This window comes from Ornithorhynchus anatinus, chromosome 1, assembly GCF_004115215.2.
Source record: "Ornithorhynchus anatinus isolate Pmale09 chromosome 1, mOrnAna1.pri.v4, whole genome shotgun sequence".
NCBI classification, from domain to species: domain Eukaryota; kingdom Metazoa; phylum Chordata; class Mammalia; order Monotremata; family Ornithorhynchidae; genus Ornithorhynchus; species Ornithorhynchus anatinus.
In genome coordinates this window covers 14,119,986-14,145,640 of record NC_041728.1, presented here as the reverse complement: position 1 = coordinate 14,145,640, position 25,655 = coordinate 14,119,986, and the positions used below count along the sequence as shown (strand labels likewise).

Genomic DNA, 25,655 nt, shown 5'->3' with positions numbered 1-25,655 from the left:
ATTTCATCCCCTTTTTACAGATGAGGAAACAAAGACCCAGAGGACATAAGTGACTTCCTCTCAGTCACCCTGCAGGCAAGCTAAGGGAAGCAGCATGGCCTAATGGAAAGAGCACTGGGAATCAGGAGATCTGTATTTTATCCTGGCTCCTCCATTTACTTGCTAGGTGACTTTGGGCAAGTCACTTACCTTCTTTATGCCTGTTTCATCATCTGTAAAATAAAGATAAAATACCTGTTCTCCCTCTCCCTTAGATTGTGGCCCCATGTGAGGCTGGAAATGTGTCTGAACTGATTTATTTCATAACTTTCCCCACACTTAGCTGATAGGAAGCATTTAACCAATACCACTATTATCGTTATCATTTTTATTCTCCCGACTTCACCGGGATATTGAGTGCTAATTTAGGTATTGGATTTTAAGGTGGCATGGAAAACCTGAGAGCAGTCTACAAAGCCAGGTATGAGAGAGCACAATCCTCTCTCCTCAGTTTCATCTGTGCTTTGTTTTCTTTCTGAGAATGGAAAAAAAAAGATTGTGGATTTTCTTTTCCTCAAAGAGAAGGTGACATCAGTTAAATATGAGCTTCAGGCGGATCTAATAAATAAACCTTAACCCAGGAAACCATTTCCTGAATAATCTAAAGTCTGCAAATGATTTGTGTCTGGAAAGAGTTGAGCAACAGCAAAGCTGGAGCTGACCACAATTGGTTGAAAATTGCTAAATTATGTTTCTTCATTTTCTGCAAAATGTCAGATGCTGCTCTTTCGTCTTGACAAAGGTCAATTGGGTTTAAAAAGGAAAAGGCCAAAGAGTTGTCCCCTCGCCTTTTTACTGGATGAATCTTCAATTTGCTGGTTATATTTGCTGGTAGGTACCACTTACCCAGAAAGCTTTTGGTAGCACTGAGGTATGATTATGAAGTAGCATGAAATTTAGGTTGCCAGAACAAGTCTGTTGCCCATGAGACTGCTTGAAGGCAGGGAACAAGTCTACCGACTCTCTGGTATAGTACTCTCCGAAGCACTTAGTACAGTGCTCTGCACGCAGTGAGTGCTCACTACATACCACTGATTGATTAAAAAAATCCCACTGATTAATTGAAAAATAGGTCTTTAGTGGAAGTCTGCTGTGGTTATACGCCTTTGTTGGATGAATGTCAATCAATGGTATTTATTGAGTGCTTACTATTTTCAGAACACTATACTCTTATCTGATGTAAAACCTGTTGGTGTCTTCACTGAAAGCCCAGTGGTTAAAAATAACTCCGTGCACAAGAGTGAAAGAGAAGCTTTGGTAAGTCCAAGAGAAGGAATCAAAGGAAAACAGAAGTCATCCAGTATTAACAAAGGGATTTAAGAACTTTAGGTTTCTCAACAGGAACCTCCAAAAAATGATAATTGGGGTACTTTATTAATCCCTTTGTATGGGCCAACGCCATACTAAGCACTAGAGTAGATACAGTAGAGTCAGATTAGATCCAGACTCTGACCCACACAAGGCTCATTTGTCTAAGAAAACAGATATTAAAACCCCATTTTATAGATGAGGATACCAAGGCCCAGAGAAGTCAAGTGACTTGCCCAAGGCCACACAGCAGACAGGTGGCAGACCCAAGACTAGAAGCCAGATCAGTTGACTCCCAGAACTGTGCTCTTCCTTCTCTCACTTCCTGGGCCAAGCTAATAGAGAAGCCCACCTTACCTACTTTCCTCTCTCTTTCTGCCAGGGTCTCATATTTAAACCTGACAGAACCCCTAACTCCTCACATAATCAACAATAGAATTCATTGAGTGCTTACTGTGCGCAAAGCACTGTACTAAGGGCTTGGGAGAGTATAATGTAACAGAGTTGTTAGCCATGCTCCCTGTCCACCAGGAACTGTAACAGCATCCCAAGCGCAAAGCAATGTACTAAGACCTTAGGCAAATACAGCAAAGGGAGAAGTCCCAGTGGGAAGCAGCCTGGCTTAGGAAAAAGATCCCAGGCCTGGAAGTCAGAGGATGTGGGTTCTAACCCTGTCTCTGCCATTTACCTGCTGTGTGATCTTGGGAAGGCACAACTTCTCTGTGCCTCAGTTTTCTCAACTGTCAAATGAGGATTTAATACCTATTCTTATACCTACTTAAACTGTGAGCCCCAAGTGGAACAGGGACTATGTACATGATTAACTTGTCTCTACCCCGGCGCTTGGAACAGTTCTTGACACATAATAAGCATTTAACAAATACCATTAAAAAAATGCTATCACATCTTTGTCAAGAAGCGGAAGGTGGGAGAGCAGAAGTTCTTCCTAGGACAAATGATCAGTGGGCGGGTTGCAGGGTGAGAGTTCCATGTAACAGTGAGGAATGAACGAGTGTTCGGTTCGGCAGCGTGCATCCATGACCCGTCCGGTCTTCTTGCTGATGATAACCGATCAGTGGTGCTGACACTGTTCAGGGCACTTGTCTAAGTGTGAGGGTGTTTGTAGACAAAGTTGATACCTGCCCTCGAAGAGCTTGCAGTCCAGTGAAGGGGACAGACGTTAAATTGTCGATAGGAAGATGAGTGCCATCAGAGGTTGTGGGCATTTCATTGTTTAGGTGCCAGAGAAGGGCTGAAGTGGCAGTGTAGTCAATCTCTATCGTAGGTGGCAATCCATGTATGAACTGCCCAATGGCCACAATTTTTTTTCAGCACTTCTGGGCTTAGACAAGTCAGTACATCACTCCCTCACTGATGTCACTTGGGGGATGCTTCCAGGAGGCGGTAGAGGGGCGGGGGATGTGAAACCACTAGCTGCTCCTTCCCCACCCTCCAGCCTGAGCCATCGATGGCCTTCTGTCCCAGCCAGAACGCAGGGTCCAGGGCGTGGGCAGCTGTCTTGGGGAGGGAATCTGGCCGGACACCATTTGGGGTGAGGAAACCTGAGGGTGGGTCCCCCGGAATTAATGCTAGTCATTCATTTTGGAAATGCATTTGGGTTTTTGCTATTTTCATGAATTTTAGAGACTTCAAATAGATTTATTCTTCCAGTAGCAAAAAAAAAAGTAGGCATTTTAGGGACTGGTAGATCCATCCTTTGAAGAGATAAATCATTCTGAAAATTTGTCAGAATCAGAAAAATATTTTGTCCATTAAAATCCCAAACACACATATGATCCTGACATACTGGTACAGTTTTATGATATGCAATTTTTTAAATAGTATTTGTTAAGTGCTTACTATGTGCCAAGCACTGTCCTAAGCACTGAGGTAGATACAAGATAAGGAGGTTGGGTACAGGTCCCGTCCCACACGGGGCTCACAGTCTGAGGAGGAGAGAAGTGGATTTAATCCCCATTTTATAGATGAGGTAACTGAAGCACAGAGAATTTAAGTGATTTGCCCAAGGTCACACATTTGTGCTACAAAGTATATTTCACTTTGCAACGATCCTGTAGAGGTGGGGCGATAGCAAAATCATCATTCCCATTTCCCAGGCAGGTAAATAAAGTACAATACATCACATCAACTGGGTGCTTCGTAAATGATTTCACTACCACCAGCGTGGTTCAGTGGAAAGAGCCCGGGCTTGGGAGTCAGAGATCATGGGTTCGAATTCTGGCTCTGCCACTTGTCAGCTGTGTGACCATGGGCAAGTCGCTTCACTTCTCTGTGCCTCAGTTACCTCATCTGTAAAATGGGGATGAAGACTGTGAGCCTCACATGGGACAACCTGATTACCCTGTATCTACCCCAGCGCTTAGGACAGTGCTCTGCACATAGTAAGCGCTTAACAAATACCAACATTACCACCCAGAGACTCCATCTACTCTGTCGAGTCAGAGAAGTCAGCAGTAGATTCAGGATGCAAGTCAGGTCTCCCTCCCAGATCTGTGCCGGTGTCTTTTTGGAAAATGAGTCGGTGGGCAGGTTTTGCTGTGCCTCGCTAAGTTCCCCGAGTAGATTGTAAGTGCCTATCTTCAAAGGCAAGCTACTGTTCAGGGATGAAACAAGTGTTCACTTTGCTGAGCCTCCAAAACAGCAAGTTGCCTTGGTCCTTGTAGATTTTGTCTGTGAAAAGATGCCCCAGAGCTATGCGAGATGGGCCGACAGTATCGAACAGTTGAACAGTTGTCGTTCTGGGACCCAGCTCCGCCAGCTCCGACACATTTCTCGGGGGGGAAAGTTGAAGGCACAGTAGCTGAATGGATGGGCCGTGTGGGTTTTGCAGTCGTCGAGCTTAGCACCTCCTTATTTATAGACTCCCTATTAACCGAAAGCAGAAAGGAGCCCTTCCAAGTGGAAACGGCGTTTGTCTGCCGGCTTCCGCCCCGGCCTCCAGGACCACGGAAACAAGCCAGTGCCCCGTTCTACGCTCACACATCCACCAACCTGTTTGACAGAACCCTTCCCCTTGTCTGTCTGGTCTGATAAGTCCCTGAGGCCAGGGACCAGCTTTCTTGTGGGTTATGTAAGACCTAAAAAGTCCAGGTAGTGGCATGATCTTGCTTGGTTCCCATTACATTTACTTGTTCTTTCTTTAAACTGACAGAGCTTTCTACCTAGTGATTTTAAAAGGGGCTTTGAAGCTCTTATCAGAGACTTGAGCCATTAGAGAGGAACAGGAGGTTTTTTTTTTAATCTTGGAAAAAGTTTCAGTGCAGTTGAACAAACATGCCATGAATTCCAAGTCCTCGGTAACAATTCAAATTAGACTGGTGGAAATCATGAGGTTCTCTTAGTCCTAAGCATTAGATTCACCTGAATAGGTACACTTACGAAGCAGCATGGCTCAGTGGAAAGAGCCTGGGCTTGGGAGTCAGAGGTCATAGGTTCTAATCCCGGCTCTGCTGCTTGCCAGCTGTGTGTCTTTGGGCAAGTCACTTAACTTCTCTGTACCTCAGTTACCTCATCTGTAAAATGGGGATTAAAACTGTGAACCCCACATGGGACAACCTGATCACCTTGTATCCCCCCATCGCTTAGAACAGTGCTTTGCACATAGTAAGCGCTTAACAAATACCACCATTATTATTATTATTATTAGTTCAGTTGTCCTGATCCTGTAACTTACCTTAGTGTCTCATCTCCCCTCCTAGACGGTAACACTCACTGTACTGTACTCTCCCAAGCGCTTAGCTCAATGCCTGTGAAGAGTAAGAAGTTAGTACGTTCTTCAGATGGATGAATATTCCTTGGATCCTTGATGGTTACTCTGCCACAGTGTGGGTAGAAGTGTGTCAGCTAAGTATAATGATAATTATGGTATTTAAGCAATTTGTGTCCAGCTTTGGGGAAGATAAAATATAAGCAGATCAGACGAAGATCCTGCCCCACATGGAGCTCACAGGCCTAAAGGGAGAAGTATTTCTTAGGACTCTGGCAAGAATTCCCCCATTCTCCTCAAATGGCAGCCTGCCTGGACACCCACACTCCCCATGTCCCCCTGCAGTCCATCTCCCTATGCAGCCACCCTAGAGTGGCAGTTTGCAGTCCAACCTGAGACCGTCTTCTGCCCCATTTCATCACCTCACGTGTTGGCCACAGGCCTAATAATAATAATAATGTTGGTATTTGTTAAGCGCTTACTATGTGCCGAGCACTGTTCTAAGCGCTGGGATAGACAGAGGGGAATCAGCTTGTCCCACGTGGGGCTCACAGTCTTAATCCCCATTTTACAGATGAGGGAACTGAGGCACAGAGAAGTGAAGTGACTTGCCCACAGTCACACAGCTGACAAGTGGCAGAGCTGGGATTCGAACTCATGATCCCTGACTCCAAAGCCCATGCTCTTTCCACTGAGCCACGCTGCTTCTCAATGGCAGGCCTCGTCCGGGCCTGACATTCCCACTTTCTTCTGTCGGTTGCTTATCGTAGACCTGGGAATCAGGCAAAGGCCTTCTCTGACTAAGCCCTCATTTCCTCTTCTACCACTCCCTTCTGCGGCACCCTTGCACTTGGTTTTGCTCCCTTTATTCACCCCTCCGACAGAGCTTATGTATGGATCCGTAATTTACGTTTATTATCGTACGACTCCCCATTTAGACCAAGCTCATTGTGAAGAGGTCATGTGCCTATCAACTCTGTTATATTGTACTCTGCCAAGCATTTGGTACAGTGCACAAACTAAGTGCTCAGTAAATATGATTGATTGATTGACCTGAGTTGGGACCTTTCTAAACTTTCTTGGAGTGCCTCTGCCTCTATATCATAGTTACTAATCAAATGTGATTGAGTCGAGTGGAGAATGATGTGAGGAGCAAAGAGACATGTTGGTTACAGACTTTGGAGTTGAAAATAGTCCCCAAATTCCAAGCGTGGACTTGCCCTAGACAGCAAGATATTCCATTTGTGCTGGGAGGCGGTGTATCTTAGTGGACAGATCAGGGGGGTGGGAGTCAGAGGACGTTTGTTGGTCAGAGGACATGTGTTGGGGTCCCATATCAGCACCTGGCCTGCTGTATAACCTTGGGAAATCACTTAACCTTGGAGTCTCACTTCCATCATTTATAAATCAGAATAAAATGCCCATACTCCTTCTGCCTTAGACCCTTAGCCCATATGGGAAGCAGACTGAGTTGGCTCTGATTCTATCTACTCCAGAGCCTAGCACACGAAATGCATTTAATAAATAGCATAATAATAATTGGAAAACATACCCTGGAGCCCGAAAGAGCTAACCATGCTTCTGAGAGCCAAGAGGTGGAAATATCACCAAAGATCTACTTATCCCTGCAGGCAGCATACCATCCTCAGATTCTGTCTTCTGAATGAAGCTGACCTCATTCTTTGACCTTCAACCTTCAGAGGCTCTTTCAATTAATCAATGTCCAGTACTGACCGATTATTCTGTGCAGAGCAAAGTGCTTAGAAGAGTACAGTACAGTATAGTAACTAGACATGAACCCTTTTCTACAGTCAGGTCAGGGAGACATGCTCTAGAGTAAATTACAGTTAAGGAGCCATAATAGAGTTTAAAGAATCAGTGTGGCTTAATGGAAAGAATACAGGACAGGGAGTCAGAGGACTTGGGTTCTATTCCCAGCTCTGCCACTTGTCTAGTGTGTGATCTTGGGTAAGCCCCTTAATTTGTCTGCGCCTCAATTATCTCATCTTTAAAATGGAGATTAAATTTTCCTCTCAGACTAGGTGCCCCATGTGAAACAGGGACTGTTGTCCAACCTAATTGTCTTATGTCTACCTCAGCGATCAGTACAATGTCTGGCACATAGTAAGTGCTTAATAAGTGCCATTAAAAAAAAAGATAAGTGTTACTGGCAAGGGAGGATGGTGGGGGAGAGGGAGGCATTGGGGAGGGAATACCCAAATGCATAAGTGCTGCAAAGTGCTGAAATTGTGACAGTGGGAAAGTCAATGGCGGAGATTAGAGATTAATCAGGGAAGGTTTCCTGGAGGACATGTGATTTCAGATGGACTTTGAAGATGGGAAAAGCAGTTGTCTCGGGTGTGAAGTGGGAGGGAGTGCCGGGAAGGAAAAAAGGAACGAGTAAGAGGTTGAAAACATGAGAGGCAAGTTTGAGGCACAGTGAGTAGGTTGGCTTGAGAGAAATGAAACTTGCTCTGGGGCGTAATGGGAGAAGAGAGTGGATGAGAAGGAGGAGAGAAGTCAATAACAGGGACCCGGATGGGCAACCACTGGAAGAATGGGGACACTCATGCAAAAAAAAAATTTAGAAAAATGATCCAGGGAGGAGGCTGATGTAGTATTCAAATTGGGCTATGACAAGTGCATGGACCAGAGTGGAGGCAGTTTGGATGAAAAGAAAGAGGCAGATTCTGGAGATGTTGTGAAGAAAGATTTTGGTGACTGAATGAATTTGGGGCTGAAAGAGGAAGAGGAGTCAAGGCCAATGTCAAGTTTGCAAGCTTGAGAAACAGGGAAGATGATGGTGTTGTCAACTGTGATTGGATAGTTAGGTGGAGGAGAGAATATGGAAGGGAAGAAAATGACCAGGCTAGTTTAACATGTTGAGCTTGAGGTGTCAGCAGGATGTCCTTTTAGAGATGTCCTGGAGGCACAGAAGATGCGAGATTGCCCAGGAGGAGAAAGGGTAGGCTAGTGAGGTAAAATTGGGGATCATTTAAATAGAGATTGAAGTTGAGAATGAATGAGCTCCCTGAGGGGAGTGGGTATAGTTGGAGAATTAGGAGACCCAGATCTGAGGGACCACAACAGTTGCAGGAGGGAGGAGACAGAAGAGAAACCAGCCAAAGAATCCGAACAGGAGAGGCCAAAGAGATATGAGAACCAGGTGAGGACAGTATCAGATAAACCAAGGATGGATAGTGTCTCCAGAAGAAGGCAGTGGTGCCATGTTTAAGGCTTTGGAGAGGTCATGGAGGAATTGATCAGAGTAGAATCTGTTAGATTGGCGAGGAAGAACTCAATAGAGTAATTGCAGTGGCATGGAAGGGGTGGTGAAGCCAAATTGCATTGGGTCGCAGAGTGATCGCCGGGGGGAAATGGAAGCAGCAGGTGTAGACAGCCTGATTCAGGAGTTTGGTCAGGAATGGAAGGAAGGATATGGGCCAATGATTAGATGCTATAGAAGGATTTTTTTTAGAATAGAAATGGGTAAAAGCAGATGGGCGGGATTGAGAGATGGCTGGGGAGGAAGAGAGAGTGGGTGAGGGTAAGGGAGGGGCAGAGACCGAGGAAGTGAGGGGAGATGGTGCCTGATGCTACAATTTTATCAGCAAAGCAATTGGCGAGCTCATCAGAGATAAGAGTGGAGGGGTAAGGGGGTAGAGTGCCAATTCTTTGCAGGGCATTGCTCTGAGGACTTGGGAGGGTACATTATAGTTAGTAGACAAAAGCCCTGCCCTCAAGGAGCGTAAAATCCAGAAGATTGGTGCAGGTAGTGGGCATCCCAGCTCGGCCACTTGTCAGCTGTGTGACTTTGGGCAAGTCACTTAACTTCTCTGTGCCTCAGTTACCTCATCTGTAAAATGGGGATTAAGACTGTGAGCCCCACGTGGGACAACCTGATTCCCCTGTGTCTACCCCAGCGCTTAGAACAGTGCTCGGCCCATAGTAAGCGCTTAACAAATACCAACATTATTATTATTATTATTATTATGTGAGTAAATAGGCAGGACAAGTAATGTTGGTCGGCAGAGCAAAATGACCTTGCAGTTTATCATGTGTCTTGCTAAATCAAGGAAATGGCTTGTTTGGCAAACTCCTTTTGACCCCAGAAGCTTCCTCCAGTAGTTTTCCTGGTTGGCTGGTGGTCCAGGATCTTCACTCAGACCAGCAAAATGGAGTGGCGTAGTGGATGGTGCAAGCGCCTGGGCTCTAATCTGGCTGAGCAACTTGCCTGCTGCATGACTTAGGGTAACTTACCTAACTTTTTCTGAGCTTCAGTTTCCTCATCTGTAAATATCTGCTCTCCCTACCTCTTAGACCGTGAGCGCTGTCTGGAGCAGGGACTTTGTCTGACCGGATTATCTTTCCTCTATCCCAGAGCTTGGCCCCTGGTAAGCACTTGCCCAATAATGATTGTGGTATTTGTTAACACCAAACAGCAAGTGTCTCTCTCTGCATAAGCTTCTTTCTAGCTGGGCCTAGGGGACCTGGAGGGTTAGTGTGGGCCTGGGCTGGGCCCCCAAAGGGGTGAAGTTGTCCCGGAGAAGCCTCTGGTTTCAGGAATTCCCTCACCTCAGTGGCCCAAGGGTGTCAACATGCCACCCTACAGTGGTTTAAAAGAAAATTCACCTCTCAGTATCTTTTGGGGGCCTAGTCCGCCACCCCACTTGTCCTTCAGTGCCCTCGTCCCTTCCTGTATAAGCAGACCTTTATATTTATGACAAAAATTGATATTGAAATTTCATGACTGTAGGGAGGGGAGGTAGGTAGGTAGGGACATAGGGAGGGTGGAACCAAAGGTCATAAGGTGACTCACTGAAGGTTAAAGCCATTTTTCCAAAAGCTTTTTTTGATATTTCATGGGAGGCTGTAAGGCTATGTCAGGGATTTCAAGAGTGAAATCAAAAGCAGTGAAATTTTAGTAAAGGGACACTTTTCCAGGAAATCACAGGGACCATAAAGAATCGCAGGAGATTTCCCAAGGGAAGCCTATAAATCAATCAGTCATATTTATTGAGTGCTTACTGTGCACAGAGCACAGAACTAAGCACTTCAGAGAGTATACTATAACAGAGTCGGTGGACAGGTAAGCTCCTTTTAGGTAGGGAACGTGCCTACCAACTCTGATGTATTGTATTTTCTCAAGCACTTAGTGTAGTGTTCTCCACACAGTAAGTGCTCAATCAGTTCCACTGATGCACTGGCCAGGTGGTTTGAGCCTGGACTCCAACCTCCACTTCAGGATCTCTTGGCCCTGCCCTGGGGAGGGCAGCCACTTTGACAAAGCCCCAGAAGAGGCAGAACTGTTGGTCAGCGCCACCTTAGATGAGGACAGGTCCTTGCTGGCAGAAACTAGCCTGTGGCTCTATCCCCCCATCCAGCCCCGGATCTGTAACTGAGAGTGGGGATCGAGACTGTGCAGCCGAGGCTTGAGGAGAACTCCCCCTCCCTTGGCAGTTCTGGGAAATTGGGCTGTGGGGGCGGGGGGTGGGAGAGGGGGGAACGACACATTCTCAGTCAGGGGAAGGGTCCAACCCCCTATACTGTCATTTAGCCTTAGAAGGCTGCTTTATTTCCTGGAAGGCAGCACTGTGTCTCGGGCCTGTGGGCTGGAAGGCATTTTCTGTACAAAGGATTAAATCAACTGGGTTAGGAGAGTGACTAAGAGGATGCGGAAGGCCAGGGAATGCCTGCCAGCCATCAGAATGGCACAGTTTCATGGCGGGGGTGGGTGGGGGGAAAAAGGGGCGCCTCTGTCGAGGTGGTATTTTAGAATCCTTGATTACAAAACATCCATCACTGCTTGCGTTTAAAGGGCACCATGAAATGAATCATTTTCAAGCACCCTACGAGTCCCAATTACTGACCATTTCACCAGGGTGTATTTGTCTAAGAATGAGAGATGGTTTATTTTAAAGCAATTGCAGAGGGAAGGAAGGATGATTCCGATCTTTATATTTTCTTTATTTTCTGAAGGCCCGGTTGGAGGGGCTTTCCTCGCCTTTCGTCAGAGTGTAGAGTAATCTTGGCGGGCCTCGGTAGACATAGTGAGAATTGAAATTTCTGTCTGACAGAGTGTCCCAGCAGGATCCGGCCGGTGTGGAGGGAAACAGCGGGTGGCAGAGAGAGTTGGAGAAATCTGTGATTGGAAGGATATAGCAGCAGCTAGGGTGAACAATCCATTAGTTGATTTCATTTTTATGGTATGTGTTAAAAGCTTACTATGCACCAGGCACTATTCTAAATGCTTTAGAAGATACAAGATAATCAGGTTGGACACAGTCCCTGTCCCACATGAGGCTCACAGTTTTAATCCCCATTTTACAGATGAGGTAAAATGAAGTGAAGCGAAGTGACTTGTCCAAGGACCCCAGCAGACAGGTGGCGGAGCCAGGATTAGACCCCAGGTCCTTCTGACTCCCAGGCCCATGCTTTATCCACTAGGCCATGCTGCTTGCCCCGTTCTCCCTCCCCATTACAACGTACGCCCCATATGGAAGAGGGACTGCGTCTGAACTGATTACCTTGTATCTGCCCCACTGTTTGCACACAGTTAGTCACATGGTAAGTGCCTAACAAATACCACAATTAATAAAGAACAACAAATGAGAAGGAGCAAAAAAACAATTTATTCCTCCCTTCTCAAGCTGTAGAGATGCCAGGTTTATTGTGGAATCACCAAAGCATTATCTGATAGTTGACATTGGGACAGGAGGACGGGGAAGAAAATAGCAGGCATACCCACTAGTGAGGAAAATAGGGCAGCGGGGGAAGGTCCACTGGGTAACTAGGTGGAAGTGAAATCACACCTGAGCTTGGGTCAGCTCAGGGTTCCCCCTAACTTGACTGCTGCATAGCTAAATTTTGTGTCAAACTTTGGCAGTATCCCTTTAGCCCTCTAGAATGTTGGACCAAGGAAGCACAGTACCATGCGATGGCTTTACACATGCTAGCTGAAGTTAGCCAGGCACATTTATGTGGGGGCAGTCACGAGCTGCATTCTGGGACATGGCATTCCTTGCAGGGGACCATCTTAATCAGAAGCCATTTCCAAGAATACTCCCGGCGTTCCAAAGAGTCGGGCAGAGCGGCCCGGGGTGGAACAGTGGTAAGAGAAAAGGTGGCCTAATCACTTTCTTGGCAATTTCAAAGCAGGTGGTTTCTGGGAAGAGTGGAAGAGGGAGGTTGGGTACTGAGCCGCCCGGACCGGAAACTGTTGCAGTGGGTGGTGCCAGTCTGTTCTTTACTGGTGCATGGGGCCAAAGAGCAGACCTGTCCTTGATGTGCCACCAACCCCCCCCCCCCCCCCCCCCCCCGAGGCCATAGCACGGGGCTGGTTGCAGCCTGCTGGGCATCCAACCAATAGGCCATCAGCAGCAATGTCAGTTCCCACAGAGAGCTAGCACCACTCAGGGGTGGGGCCGGGGGAGAGCACCAGGCCACACATCCTACTCCCACTTCTTCTCCTCCCCTTCCTCCCCCTCTTCCTCTCACCACCATTGCTGCTCTTGCTGTTTCGTCTCCGTGCTCCTCCTGCTCCCACTCCTCTGCCTCCCACTCCCACCATTACTGTTGCTGTTCCCACACCTGCTTCTCATTGCAGGCAGGGAATGTGTCTGTTTATTGTTATATTGTACTCTCCCAGTGGGCTGCCCACAGTAAGTGCTCAGTAAATACGATTGAATGAATGAATGCATGAATGCGTGTTCCTACTTTTCCTACTGCTCCTGCTTCCGCTCCTGGTCCTCCTGCCCCCTCTGCTCCCACTCCCCCTGCTGCTCTCATTCCTCCTGTTCCTTCTGTTAGCAGAATGTGCACAGCTCCAAGCACAGCCTCAGGACACGACAGTTGCCCAGTGTCAGTTAACTTTTACTTAAATCCTGGAACCTTCCCAGCTCCTTAAGGAACCAAGGGCTGGGTACACGGATTCTTAATTTTCCAGGTCCTAGCCCAGATTTGGGGTACGAGCAAACTGGGTCATGATCTCACCAGATCAAACCAGGCCAGGCCATGGTAGAAAATTTAGGCATGGGTGTGCTTCTTGGTCAAGGTTCGTTATTGCAGGTGTGTAGGGCAATATCTGAGACGGGGATTTCAACTGATGAGAGGGCTGACTGCACTCAGGATCATTCATTCATCACATAGTGAATTATGCCTTTGAAGATTTTAGGAAGATTTCAAGTGTATGTTGTCCCCGATAAAGGACTCGTTAGCTGGGAAATGAAAATATCTCAGCATCTCTGCACAGTTGCCTTCTAGAGTTCTGTATAGAAGCTATACCCATTTTCATCCATGGTAAAAACAAATGTAATCTTCATTCTCATCATTCATTCTCATCTTGAACCTTTATTGTTGTCTTTAAAAGCATAAAGGTGGGTCATTTTTCTAAAACATCATTCTGCTTATATTTCCCCAATAGTTATTCATCCATCTCCCCACCGTGAAGAAACTCTTGATGGTTGGCTGTAAGCACTCCTCCCCATGACCCCTTTATCCACTCCCTTCTCTCACTACATCCTGGCTCACATACTTCACTCTTCTCAAGCCGGCCTATTCTCTGCACCTTGTTTTCATCTGTTCTGCTTGTGGCCTCTTGCTCATACCTTCCCTCATGCCCAGGAACTATTTCCCCCTTCACATCCAAGAGACCCCAGCTCTCCTCAATTACAAAGCCCTACTGAAATCCTGACATCGAGTGTCCTTCATAGCTCATCTCCCCCCATACATCCCCCAACTCCCTCTTCAGGTCTCCCTCAGCACCTAATTGGTATTTGTTAAGTGGTTAGTATATACGAAACACTGTACTAAGCATTGGAGTAGAGACAGCATCATCAGGACCTAAGCACTTGGGTACTCACTCTCCTGCACTGTGGCAGTTTACTTATTCATTGAGTCGTATTTACTGAGGGCTTATGTGCAGAGCACTCTACTAAGCACTTGGGAAAGTACGATGTACTTTATTAATAACTCCTATTTGTAATTTATTTCACAGTCTGTATTGTCTCAAGTTGTAAGGCTTTGAGAGCAGGGATCATCAGTCAATCAACAGTAGTTACTGAGCTCTGACTGTTTGTATAGGGATGGTAGTTGAAGCCTTGGGAGCGAATGAGTTCTCCAAGGGAGTGAGGGTAGATGAAGAATAGAAGGGGACTAAGAACTGAACCTTGAGGGACCTCTACAGTTAGGGGATGGGAGGGAGAGGAGGAACCGACGAAGGGATCCGAGAATGAGCAGCCAGAGAGATGAGGAGAAGCAGGAGAGGACCAAGTCAGTGAAGCCAAAGTTGGATAACATATTGAGGAGAATGGAATGGTCCACAGTGTCAGAGGCAGCTGAGAGGTCAAGGAGGATTACGATGGAATAGGAGCCGTTGGATTTGGCAAGAAGGAAGTCATAGGTGACCTTTGAGAGGGTGGTTTCAGTGGAGCGAAGGGGGCGGAAGCCAGATTGGAGGGAGTCCAGGAGAGAGTTGGAGGAGAGGAATTCAAATCAGTGAGTGTAGATGACCCACTCAAGAAGTTTGGAGAGGAAGGGTAGGAGGGAGATGGGGCAATAACTGGAGGGGGCTGTGGGGTCAAGGGAGGGTTTTTTTTAGGATGGGGGAAGACGTGGGCATGTTTGAAGGCAGTGGGTAAGAAGCCATTGGAAAGTGAGTGTTTTGGTTAGAGAGGCATCATATTGAGAGAAACATTTCCCTAAATATGCATGTATTTTTCTGTTCTTGTATGGAAATAAACTGAGAAACAGTGTTATCCCAAGTAACTTTTCCAGTACTTCAGCTGTGGTCATCCAGCTGAACAGACCGACTGATTGTTGCATTGAACCGTTTCACAGATGTTTTGCAGGGGAAAATGTGGATTGTGAAAGAACTTAGATTAGTCCATTATGTATGCGTTGTTTAGTTGGGTGGAGCAAGAAGGGTGCTAGAAGGAAAGAGAAGCCATAAACAGGCTGCTGAGAAGGGTCTTCATAAAGCCTGAAATTTGAAGGCAAGTTCTCCAAAGGAATTGAAATGAGTCCAAGAGCGTAGCCCTTTGCTCCCCTAGAGACATAGCATGGTCTCCACCTCGGTGAAAAGCTGACGGGGACAGCACACACCACTTGCCCTGGTAGAATTCAGACCAGGAAGGTAGAGTGAAGGCATGATTGAGCTGTGACTAAGGACAAGTGGGAAAGGTGATGTAGTAAGAGTAAGGGGGTTGTCGACCAGCTGTTTTCCATGTTCACGGAGGTCAGAGAAAGGGAATAGAATCTTAGATTGCAACAGGAGAAAATAGCCATAATGACTTTACAGGGGCATTAAACACTGGGGTAGGCCACTTTTGGGGACGGGACTGGGGAATATCTGTTCCTCAAGCTAGTTAAGAAAATATGCTGCTAACTGCACTCTAGACTTTAAACTCTTTCTCTAGACTGAAAGCTCCTTGTGGAAAGGAAATGTGACTATCAACCCTATTGTTTAGTGCTCTCCCAAGATCTTAGTACAGTGCTCTGCACTAAACACCCATTAAATGCCAATGTTTGATGGATTGCACTGGACAGTTGAACAACAGTAATAATGAGAATAATCATGACATTGTTTAGCGCTAGCTTTGTGCCAAGCCCTGAACTGGGGTAGATAGAACATAAGCAGTTTGGATACAGTCTCTGGCCCAGAATGGGGCTCCCAATCTAATGGCTACTAAGTACGCCTAAACCCCCATCCTGTGCTCTTTCCACTCGGCCAGACTGCTTCTCTAAACAAGGGTCAATGATTCCAGTCCTCCGTGAAGGGCAAGGCAAAAATCTTTCAGATCTCCCCAACAGTGCTTGGTGCAGTAATTTCTGATCAAAATAATCCTCATCTGTTTACGCAGTTGCCACCATAAAAGAGCTTGGGGTCTGTAGGATACAGCTAAATTCTAATGTGAATCCAGAAACTGCTGTATTATGAGAAGCTTGTGCTTTATCAACACAGGTTGGGTATATCTAACATAGTATTCTTTCCTTTTCTGGGCAGTTGGTTTCCTTTTCTAGATTTCCTTTTCCTTTTCCAGTCTTACTGGTATAAAAATTGTGTATGTAATAATGTTGGTATTTGTTAAGCACTTACTATGTGCAGAGCACTGTTCTAAGTGCTGGGGTAGATACAGGGTAATCAGATTGTCCCACATGAGGCTCACAGTCTTAATCCCCATTTTACAGATGAGGTAACTGAGGCACAGAGAAGTGAAGTGACTTGCCCACAGTCACACAGCTGACAAGTGGCAGAGCCGGAATTCGAACCCATGACCTCTGACTCCCAAGCCCGGGCTCTTTCCACTGAGCCACGCTGCTTCCCAATGTGTATGTGTAAATCTGGGGTTTCCAGGATCCTCCCCTCTTCTTCATTTGCAACCTGGTTAAAGTGCAATGAATATTTGGAATTTCCACTGGAAAAAGACCAGTAGTGGTATATTTGACCAGATGGACAGACAAGTTTAACAGTCAAGTTAAGTGACTTGCCCACTTGCCTGCTGGGTGAACTTGCCCAGATCACTTCATTTCTCCATGCTTCCATCAATCAATGGAATTTAATGTGAACGCAATACAGCGGAGTAGGTATAGATGATCCCTGACCACAGGGAGTTTACTGACTAGAGGGGGTTTGCTCATCTGTGAAATGGGGGTTTAAGTGCCTGTTCTCCCAACCTCTTAAACTATGAACCCCAGGAGGGACAGCAACTTATCGTATTGCCTTGTATCAACCCAGGCACTTACTACGTATGGGATTCCTTTACCTTAACAGAGATCACACTGTCTAAGAGTTGTAGCGAACCATTTTATAGATGAAAAAACTGAGGCCCAGAAACAGTAAATAAGTTGGCCACAGTCGATTGGCAGGCGAGTGGCGGAAGCCGGGTCTCACGACTCCCACTCTTGGGCTCTTTCCATAAGGTGTAGCGGCTTCCCCCAAGAGACTCGGCGTGATTGATTGTAAGCCCATTGTGGGGAGGGATTGCCTCGCTTTGTTGCTGAATTGTACTTTCCAAGTGCTTAGTACAGTGTTCTGCACACAGTAAGCACTCAATGAATACGATTGAATGAATGAATGAATGAATGAATGACTCTACAAGGCCGATCCCATTTCCGTGAAATTCACCCATTTGAGCTGCAGAGTCCTGTGGGGTGCAGGGTCTGGCTCAGCTTCCGGGGGCTGGAGGGGTCTGTCAAGATCAGCACTGAGGGAGTTGAGCGGGAGCAGGCAGTTTTCTCCCCAGGTCCTCACGTCCGAGATTCACAGTTGCGGCTGGAGTGTTGGAGTCTGAGTCTGCTGGGTTTCCGAGCAGGGGGCAAGGCTCCCGTCTGTTTGGTTTGGCTCTCTCTTCTTTACGATGGGGCTGTCCAGCCTCTCTGTTTATTCAGAACATGCCCAGAGACTTTTGGTAATCTGGGTGAATGTGAAAGACTAGATTTCTAGGTGATGGTGTTTTACAAATATTGAGATCTTTGGGTTTTTTCAGCCCTGCAGTTTTTAGGCAGTAATTCTCCCATGTGCCACTTTTCTGCCACTTGTCTGGTGTGTCGCCCTGGGCAAGTCACTTCACTTCTCGGTGCCTCAGTTCCCTCATCTGTAAAATTGGAATTAAGACTGTGAGCCCCACAGGGGACAGGGCGACTGTGTCCAACCCAATTTGCCTGTATCCATCCCAGTGCTGTAATACAGTGTTTGCCACATAGTAAGCGCTTAAATACCATAATGATTATTATTATGTGGCCACACATTGGGGAAGCAGTTTAGCCTAGTGAATAGAGCCTGGGCCCGGAAGTCAGAAGGTGCTGTGTTCTAATCCTGACTCCACCACTTCTCTGTCTTGTGACCTTGGACAAACTACTTTTCTGTGCCTCAGTTACCTCTTCTGTAAAATGGGCATTAAGACTGTGAGCCCCATGTGGGATAGGGGCTCTGTCCAACGTGATTAGCTTGTATCTACCCAACGCTTAGTACGGTGCCTGGTACATAGTAAAACAATCTCCCTGCTTGCTCAAGGCCTCTCTCTGCTCCCTCTCCACATTGCATCACCCCAAGGGGTCCAGAGCAAATAGATGGGGACTTGAGCTGATGACTGCGAATCTAACCCAAGAGCCTAGCATGGTGGTTGGCACAGAGGAAATGCTTAATGAATCCCATTTTATCAAAATAAAAATAGGAGAGAAGAAAGGGAGCTGGAGATAGTGGATAGAGGGAGACAGGTGGAGGAGAAAAATGGAGGATTAAATCATGGGAAGGCACAGAAGGAGGAAGCGAGACATAAATAATAGAGACAGGGAAGGTAGGGGTGCTGCGAAAGGAGACATAGACTAGAAAACTGCCCACAGTGAGCAACTCCTCCCTTCACAGCTTTGTGGAAAGAGCCTGGGCCTGGGAGTCAGAAGGACTGGGTTTTGATCCTGGCTCTGCCAACTGTGTGCCTTCCATATGACTTTGGGTAAGTCACTTCACTTCTCTGTGGCTCTTTCCTCATCTCTCAAGTGGGGATTGAGCAAGTGGGGATTGAGTACCTGTTAAATACCACCATCTTAGACCGTGAGCCCCACGTGGGACAGGGACTGTGTCCAACCTGCTAAACTTTTATCTATCCCAGCGCTTTGAATAGTGCTTGACATATAGTAAGTGATAATCATAGAAGGGAGAGGGTGCTGGGGAAAAGAGGGCTTCATTGGGGAAAATCTCTTGGAGCAGATATGACCTCTGTTGTAGTGTACTTGCCCAAGTGCTTAGCACAGTGCACTGCACATAGAAAGTATTCAATAAGTACCACTGGTTGATTGTGCTACATCGTAGTTTTCCCGTGTGGGGGAATGAAGGCCTGCATCTTCTTCCCCTATATCTCAGGGAGATCTCTGGCCTTAAAGATCCAATCAAGCAATTCGTCGTCAGCTTACTGTGAACGGGGCACTCTACTAAGTGTAGGGAGGGTACAACCCAACAGTATAACAGACACAATTCCTGCCCCTTCAGTCTCTCCAAGCAGGCAGTGCCCACGGGGCTTAGGATGCAACAGGAAGCAAACATTAGGGGATGCTCAGACAGGCCAAGAGGCTGGCTTAGGGTGGAAGAGGTGAGAGCGAAAGGGATGGTACAGGGCTCTGCACATAGTAAGCGCTCAATAAATACCATCGATGATGAACGAGGAAATCAAGCCGACCAAAGACAAACTATAGGAGAAGACAAACGAGGCAGGCCAATGGAAAGGCAACTGTGGTTGTGGTCTCCCTACCCACTCTTGGGTTCTGATTAATCCACATTGCTGTAGGGGCCATTGGTTCAGAGGAACAAACTGGGTATTCGGGGAAGTGTGGTAACTCTCTTTAGATTATCCGGGCATTGGTGAAACCTGGATGAATGGAGGGTGTTTTGATATCCCTGAAAGGAGGGAGCCATTGGGAATGAGGACGGGGCTTGGGAATCTTCTTTCTGCCTCCCCTGCGCTGTGGGCGTATCCGGCAAGTCACGAAACAGTTCCAAATCCTTGTTTTCGTAATAGTAACGATGGTATATGCTCAGTGTTTACTGTGTGCTAGGCGCTGGGGTAGATACAAGAAAGTCAGATCAGATGACGTCCCTGTCCCTCCAGGTGCTCACGGGTTAAGTGGGAGGGCGAGCAGAGATTGAATTCCCATTTTACAGATGACAGAATTGAGAGCCAGAGAAGTTAAGTGATTTGCTCAGGGTCACACAGAACAGAGTGACATATCAGTCAATCAGTGGTATTTATTAAGCACTTACTATGTCTAGAGTACTGTACTAAGAGTTTGGGAGAGTACGATACAACAGAATTAGCAGACACATTCCCTGCCCATAATGACCTTACTGATTAGGACCCAAGTCTTCCGACTCGCAGTCCTGTGCTCTTTCAGGTTCAGGGCATGTTGCTTCCCAGCACTTTAAATGAAGAACCATGCCATTTCCAAATCTTATTTATTTTTTAAAAGCCTTTGCATATGAATTTTCTTTAACTGGAACAAATTTTGGAAGTTTCATCTGGGTTGAGTGAAAGTGGAATAATGCCTTAATATCACTAAAGCTGTAAACGTGCATCTCTGTCAGTATATACACATCTGGTTGTGTTGTTTCATATCATACTATAAGTTGCACGAGTAACCTTTATAACAGGAGGAGGTACTGATATGGCATTTGCTATTTATAACACCGGCTTTGTTTCATATTTAAGAGATTTTTCAATAATACATATGTTGAGGATTTGCTTTTAAGAGTCCTAGAAAGAGAGGGTACTTTGGAAGAATGCAACTTCATTAATTGGAACCTTCCTCGCCCAAGCTGCCGAGACCCTTTATTGAATGCTGTGTTTTGGATTCATTTTTCAGTGTTCATTTAGCAACATAATAATTTTGTTTTTGCAGGGAGAGTTGAGTGGGAGAGTTTGGGGTATTCATTAAGTCCCTCCTATATGCCACGCACTGAACTAAGGATTAAAGTACAACATAATCAGATCAGACACAGTCTCTATCCAATATGGGGCTCAGGGTCAAAGGGAGAACAGGTATTAAATCTCCATTTTACAGATGAGATAACTGAGGCACAGAGAATTTAAACAACCTGCCCAGGCTCACACAGCAGGTAAGTGTTGTAAGTGGGATTTAGAGCCCATGTCCTGACTTGTATTCTTTCAACTACGTTATGCTGCTTCTCAACAGGGGAAGTCTTTTTTTTTTTCCAAAAATGTCAATGGCAGAGAAGACACTAAACAAGAAACACAGTTTTTTGGGGTTTTTTTTTTTTAATAAAATGGCTGAATAGTAAGGTCAGAATTGGTCAATTTTCAGGAAGCCCCACTGGCGGCATACAGTGAATACAGTGAGATCCTTGTAGAAAAGGAGAGCCCGTGTGGGCGATGGGTAGATTATAAATGAAAAGCCTTCTTGGCCTTCTCTGACGGAAGCAGTATGATGTTTGGGAGCCTGACATTAGGGCGAAAAATGTAAAGGCCTGCAGATCAGAAAAGATTCACAGACTCGCTTTTGTTGCTTTGTAACCTCTATTGAAAAACAAAATCCGTTAGGGACTGAATCCCCTCTTCCTACATGGGCCTATCTATGCCCAAGAATACGTTTTGTCCAATATCTTTGTCCAGATATTTCAGGTAAAAGAAAAAAGAAAACACATCTACCTGAAGCATTTGTGTAATTGAAAACCACATGTTATTTTCCATGCAGAGTTCACTGAAAATTTCCAGGTGTAAACACAGCAACAGTGCTAGTCTCAATCTCTGCCAAATGGCACCCTTAAAGGATTAAGCTCATTAATATTCCCTAAAGGACAGGGAAAGGTAAACCAGGGAGTGAAAGGAGGGGAGGAAAGTCAAACCTTTATTAGCTGGGGCGTGGATTATTTCTGAAGAAAAATGAGTAAGGCTGACTCCTAAGGTCGATTGTCAAGTGGACGCTAATCTTTTTTTTTTTCCTGACTGCTGGGAAACTTGTTTTCCCTGTGAGCTTGGCTTGATTTCCCAACTGTGCGGGCTGAACCAGGAAACGAGAATTCTCAGTGACTCGCTTGTTTTGCTGGAGGACATTGGCTCAGTTCATTGTAAGGGGGTTTCTTTGCTTGTTATTCCCACAGTGGGCCTCCTCATGAGCCTGGAAATGATCAGATGGTGAGGGACAGTGAAGGCAGACTGTACCATTCTGGAAATACAAATGCAAGATCTCTCCTCTCCTCAATTTCCTTTGTTCCAGGGCCTGTACGTGTTTGGGGTGTATTTCATTCTGCACAACCAGACCTGCTGTCCCATGAAAGCCAGCTACACGGTGGAGATGAATGGACACCCGGGGCCGGGGGCAGCCTTCTTCACCCCGGGCAGTGGCCTGCCCGCCGCTGGAGCCGAAATAAGCAAGTCCACTCAGAACCTCATCAGCGCCATGGAGGAGGTACCCTCTGCCTGGGTCGGGCATGCTGAAAACAGACTTTTGCCAAGAAAGGGTCACGGCTGGTGGGCGGTGTTCCACGTAGGGCTCACCCCTGCCTTGCTGGCCACTGGTGCGGTAGGCTGTCCGAGGGCCGGCAAAAGGCGAGGGCACGGGCTGGCAGAAGGCGAGAGCACGTGCCAGCTGGAACCCTGGGCCCTGGTGAAGCCTATTCCTGAGAAACTATCAGGCGGTTAAATCAGCTTTGGATATTCATTCATTCAGTTGTATTCATTGAGCACTTACCATGTGCAGAGCACTGTACTGAGTGCTTGGGAGAAGACAATACAGTAATAAGCAGACATTCCCTGCCCACAATGAGCTTACCAAGACTTTAAAATTCATCCTTCCCAATATTTTCACCAGTCCCTTTCCTCACCCCTTACCTGTCTCCCACTCCACAGTAATGCTGTAAGAGGGGCAGAGAGCAAGGTAGTATTTCTTACAAGCCAATGTGCAGAGAGAGTCCTGAGAAGTAAGTGCTGGGAAAAAGGTACAAGGATGAGATAGAGACATGGTTCCTGGGCCCCAGGGGCACTCAAAATCTAAGTTAAGGGAGAAAGAGTTAGCGACAGACATGTAAGGAATGACAAAGGCAAAAAATATAGGAGAGAAGGATGGTGATAAGCTATGAGTGAGGCAGTAGGCCCCGCTTGGGTCAGTCCAAGGATCACAAAAGTCACAGCCACAGTTGCAGCCTTTCCAGGCTGAAGCAGGGTTGAGAATGAGACTTCCATTCGTGTGAGGAGAGGCAGCTTTTCTCTGGGGTAGGTCAGGAGAGCCTGGCAGTCTGGCGTGAGGGCATCGGTCAGGGGCTCACCCTGCTGTTGCCATTCTGGAAGAGGAGAGAAGGAAGTAAGAGAGAATGAGTATGTCAGCATGCATGTGAGTGGGAGAACCACAGAGACAGCAAAGGAGCAAACATATGGGAGTGAGAGCATGTGAAACCAAGTATGTGCGAGTCAAGAAGAATGAGAGTATGCAAGAGAGAGAGTGAGTGCAGAAGTGTGCACGTGAGCGGGCGGGCATGTGAGGGCAAGTAAGGGTGAACAAACACGAATGAGAAAGTGAGCGTTAGAGTGAGCAGAAGAGAAAGTGTGAGAGCCAGCAGGAGCGAGAGTGTGACAGAATGAAAGCACACAAGAGATAAGAGAGACAGTGAGTAAGCAAGTGAGCATAAGAGCGTGTGAATAGGAGCGTGACTTGCAAAACGGAGTCCGAAGACAGAATGGAGAGACGAGGACCAGGAGAGCTACATGAGGCAACTATGCACAGAGAAAGTAAAAGGAGAAAGGAATTTATCCTGTTTCTACCATGTTGCTTAGCACATGGTAAGTGCTTAACAAACAGCACAATTCTCATCCTTCAAGAATCAGGGAGATGGACCCGTACAAAAGGTTGAGCGGTCTGAGGGGAAACCAAAAAGGAGGGAGAGAGAGAAGGGTGGACGCCTGACCCATCTAGTCAGAGGAACGTCTGGCCTCTTCCCATGGCCTCTTCCAGGATGGGCTGACAGGTGAACCAGGGGATGGCTAGAGGGGAAACCCAGCACTCTCAGGAGCCCGTTGGATCCAGGACACTTGGGGTGCTGGCCCGAAAACTGAGAAGGGGTCAGGTGGGAGCCGTGGTCTCCCTTGTGCTCTCGCTCATCTGCTTTCTCTCCCAGGTCCCGGCTGACTGGGATCGGGCCTCCCTGCGGCAAGTGGGCCGGGCGAGCCCAAAGACCACCGCTGCCTCCCCTCCTTCCGCTGGCACCGAGGAGGAGGAAGCCCAGGAGTTTGACGACTTGATCTTCGCATTAAAGGCCGGTGAGCATCCTTCTGCCCGCCCTTGCCCCCCCTCACCTTCTTCACGGGTTCCTGACCAAGACGAGTGCCACTTCCTTGTAATAGAGTGGGTCACGCATCAGCAGAGATGGCTTGTAAGATGTTAATGTTCCAGTTAATCAATTGTATTTACTGGGTGCACAGCACTGTACTAAGCGCTTGTGAGAATAAATTGCAACCAAGTCGGGGAGAGACACACTAGAATGAATTACAGGTAGGAAAAGCAGCCAAATTTTGAGGGAGTGACTAAGTGCATGGTGGGCAGGGGAAGGGAGATGAGCAGTTAGGGGAAGACTGCCTGGAGGAGATGTGATTTTAGAATAGTAGCTTTAAAGAGGGTGAGACTAGTGGATGTGAAGGGGGGAAAATGTTTCCAGCATGAGGGAGGATGTGAACAAGAGGTCCACAGAGATGAAAGTGAGGCGGTTGGCAGAGGAGTGAACGTGGAGGTTGGGTTGCAGCGAGAGAGGAGCAAGGATAAGTGGGAGAGGGTAGAGAGCTGATTAAGTGGCTTAAAGCCTCTGGTCAGGGGTTTTTGATGAGTAGGGAGAGATGCTTAGAATTTCTTTAGAAAAATTACAGCAGAATGGGAAGTATGGACTAGAGAGAGGAGAGGCCAGAGTCAGCGAGGTCAACGAGGAGGCTGATGCAGTAGTCAAGGTCAGATGTGACAGGTGTGTGGGCCAATGACAATGTAGATGGAGAGGAAGAGGTGAAGTCTGGAGATGCTTGGAATTGAGAACCAATAGGGTTTGATTATACAGGTTGAAAGAGAGAGAGGAGTCATGGACAAAGCCAGGGTGGCAGGATTGTCATACAGGGAGGAGGGTGGTGGTACTGTTGTCAACAGGATAGGAAAGTTGAAGAGAGAGTTTCCAGGGAAGTTGAGAGGGCAGAGCTGCTTAGACATACTTGGGAGTCATCCACATTGAGGTGGGAGTTGAAACCCAGGGAGCAGGTTTAGCTTGAAATAGAAGAGGACCCTGAACCGAGCCACAGTTAGGGTGTAAGAGGCAGAAGAAGAGCTGGCGATAGATGCAGAGAAGGAATGGTCCGAGAGGTGAGAGGAGAAGCCAAGAAACCAAGGTTTGTATTTGTAGAAGAAGAGGGCCAATAAAGTACAATCCACACTCAGCCCCAAAATCTGAAATCCTGACATCTGGACCTGACTGGGTAACAGACGGTGCCCAAAATACCTGTGTCCCTGCCCCTACCAAATGCCCTTGTACAGTCCACAGCCAGACTCTTCCCTCAGGGCCTATACTGCCTTCCCCCACCGCCCCCACTCCCCCAGAAATCCCTATGGCTCCTGGATTCATCATGCTCACCCCACCTGCCTCTCCAGCTCCCTCCTCCTCAAAGCACTTCTTTCTCCTTTTCCATCCACACTGCCCTCCTAGATACTCACTAACTGGACATCTTCTCCTCATACATCATAGAGTAACATATAGGAAAACAATTTTATTTCTTAAGTGTACAGATAACAGACATATCTACATATTCAAAATGTGGGTATGGCTGGATGAGGAGATGTTATGCTACCAACATTGTATTCCCCATCTGAATCTAAGTTTAATTATCTGTAATATAAAGTGGTCCTTCAATCACCCTGAAGCAGAACCACATAGATTATTTGAGCCTCAATTCAGTCCAGAGGATTAATTAAAAGATTATTCCAAGAGAAACGGTTTCAAAAAATTGGCCATTGATTTATGCTAAAATCTTGTTTGTTTCTTGCTCATGTAAATTATGTTGTTTGAGTAGTTACTGTAACTGCTTGAATTTTAGGATCCATCAAAGGATGT

The 25,655-nt window shown here is 46.7% G+C and overlaps 1 protein-coding gene across 1 annotated transcript in view; it reads left to right on the top strand.

Moving 5' to 3' along the window:
- Nucleotides 1-25,655, top strand: part of ADGRV1 (adhesion G protein-coupled receptor V1) — a 453,964-nt gene that overhangs the window by 420,884 nt on the left and 7,425 nt on the right. Inside the window, exons 88-89 of the mRNA XM_039911197.1 lie at nucleotides 21,797-21,988; nucleotides 23,691-23,832. Of these exons, the coding sequence (XP_039767131.1) occupies nucleotides 21,797-21,988; nucleotides 23,691-23,832 (334 nt within the window). The remainder of the gene's footprint in view (nucleotides 1-21,796; nucleotides 21,989-23,690; nucleotides 23,833-25,655) is intronic.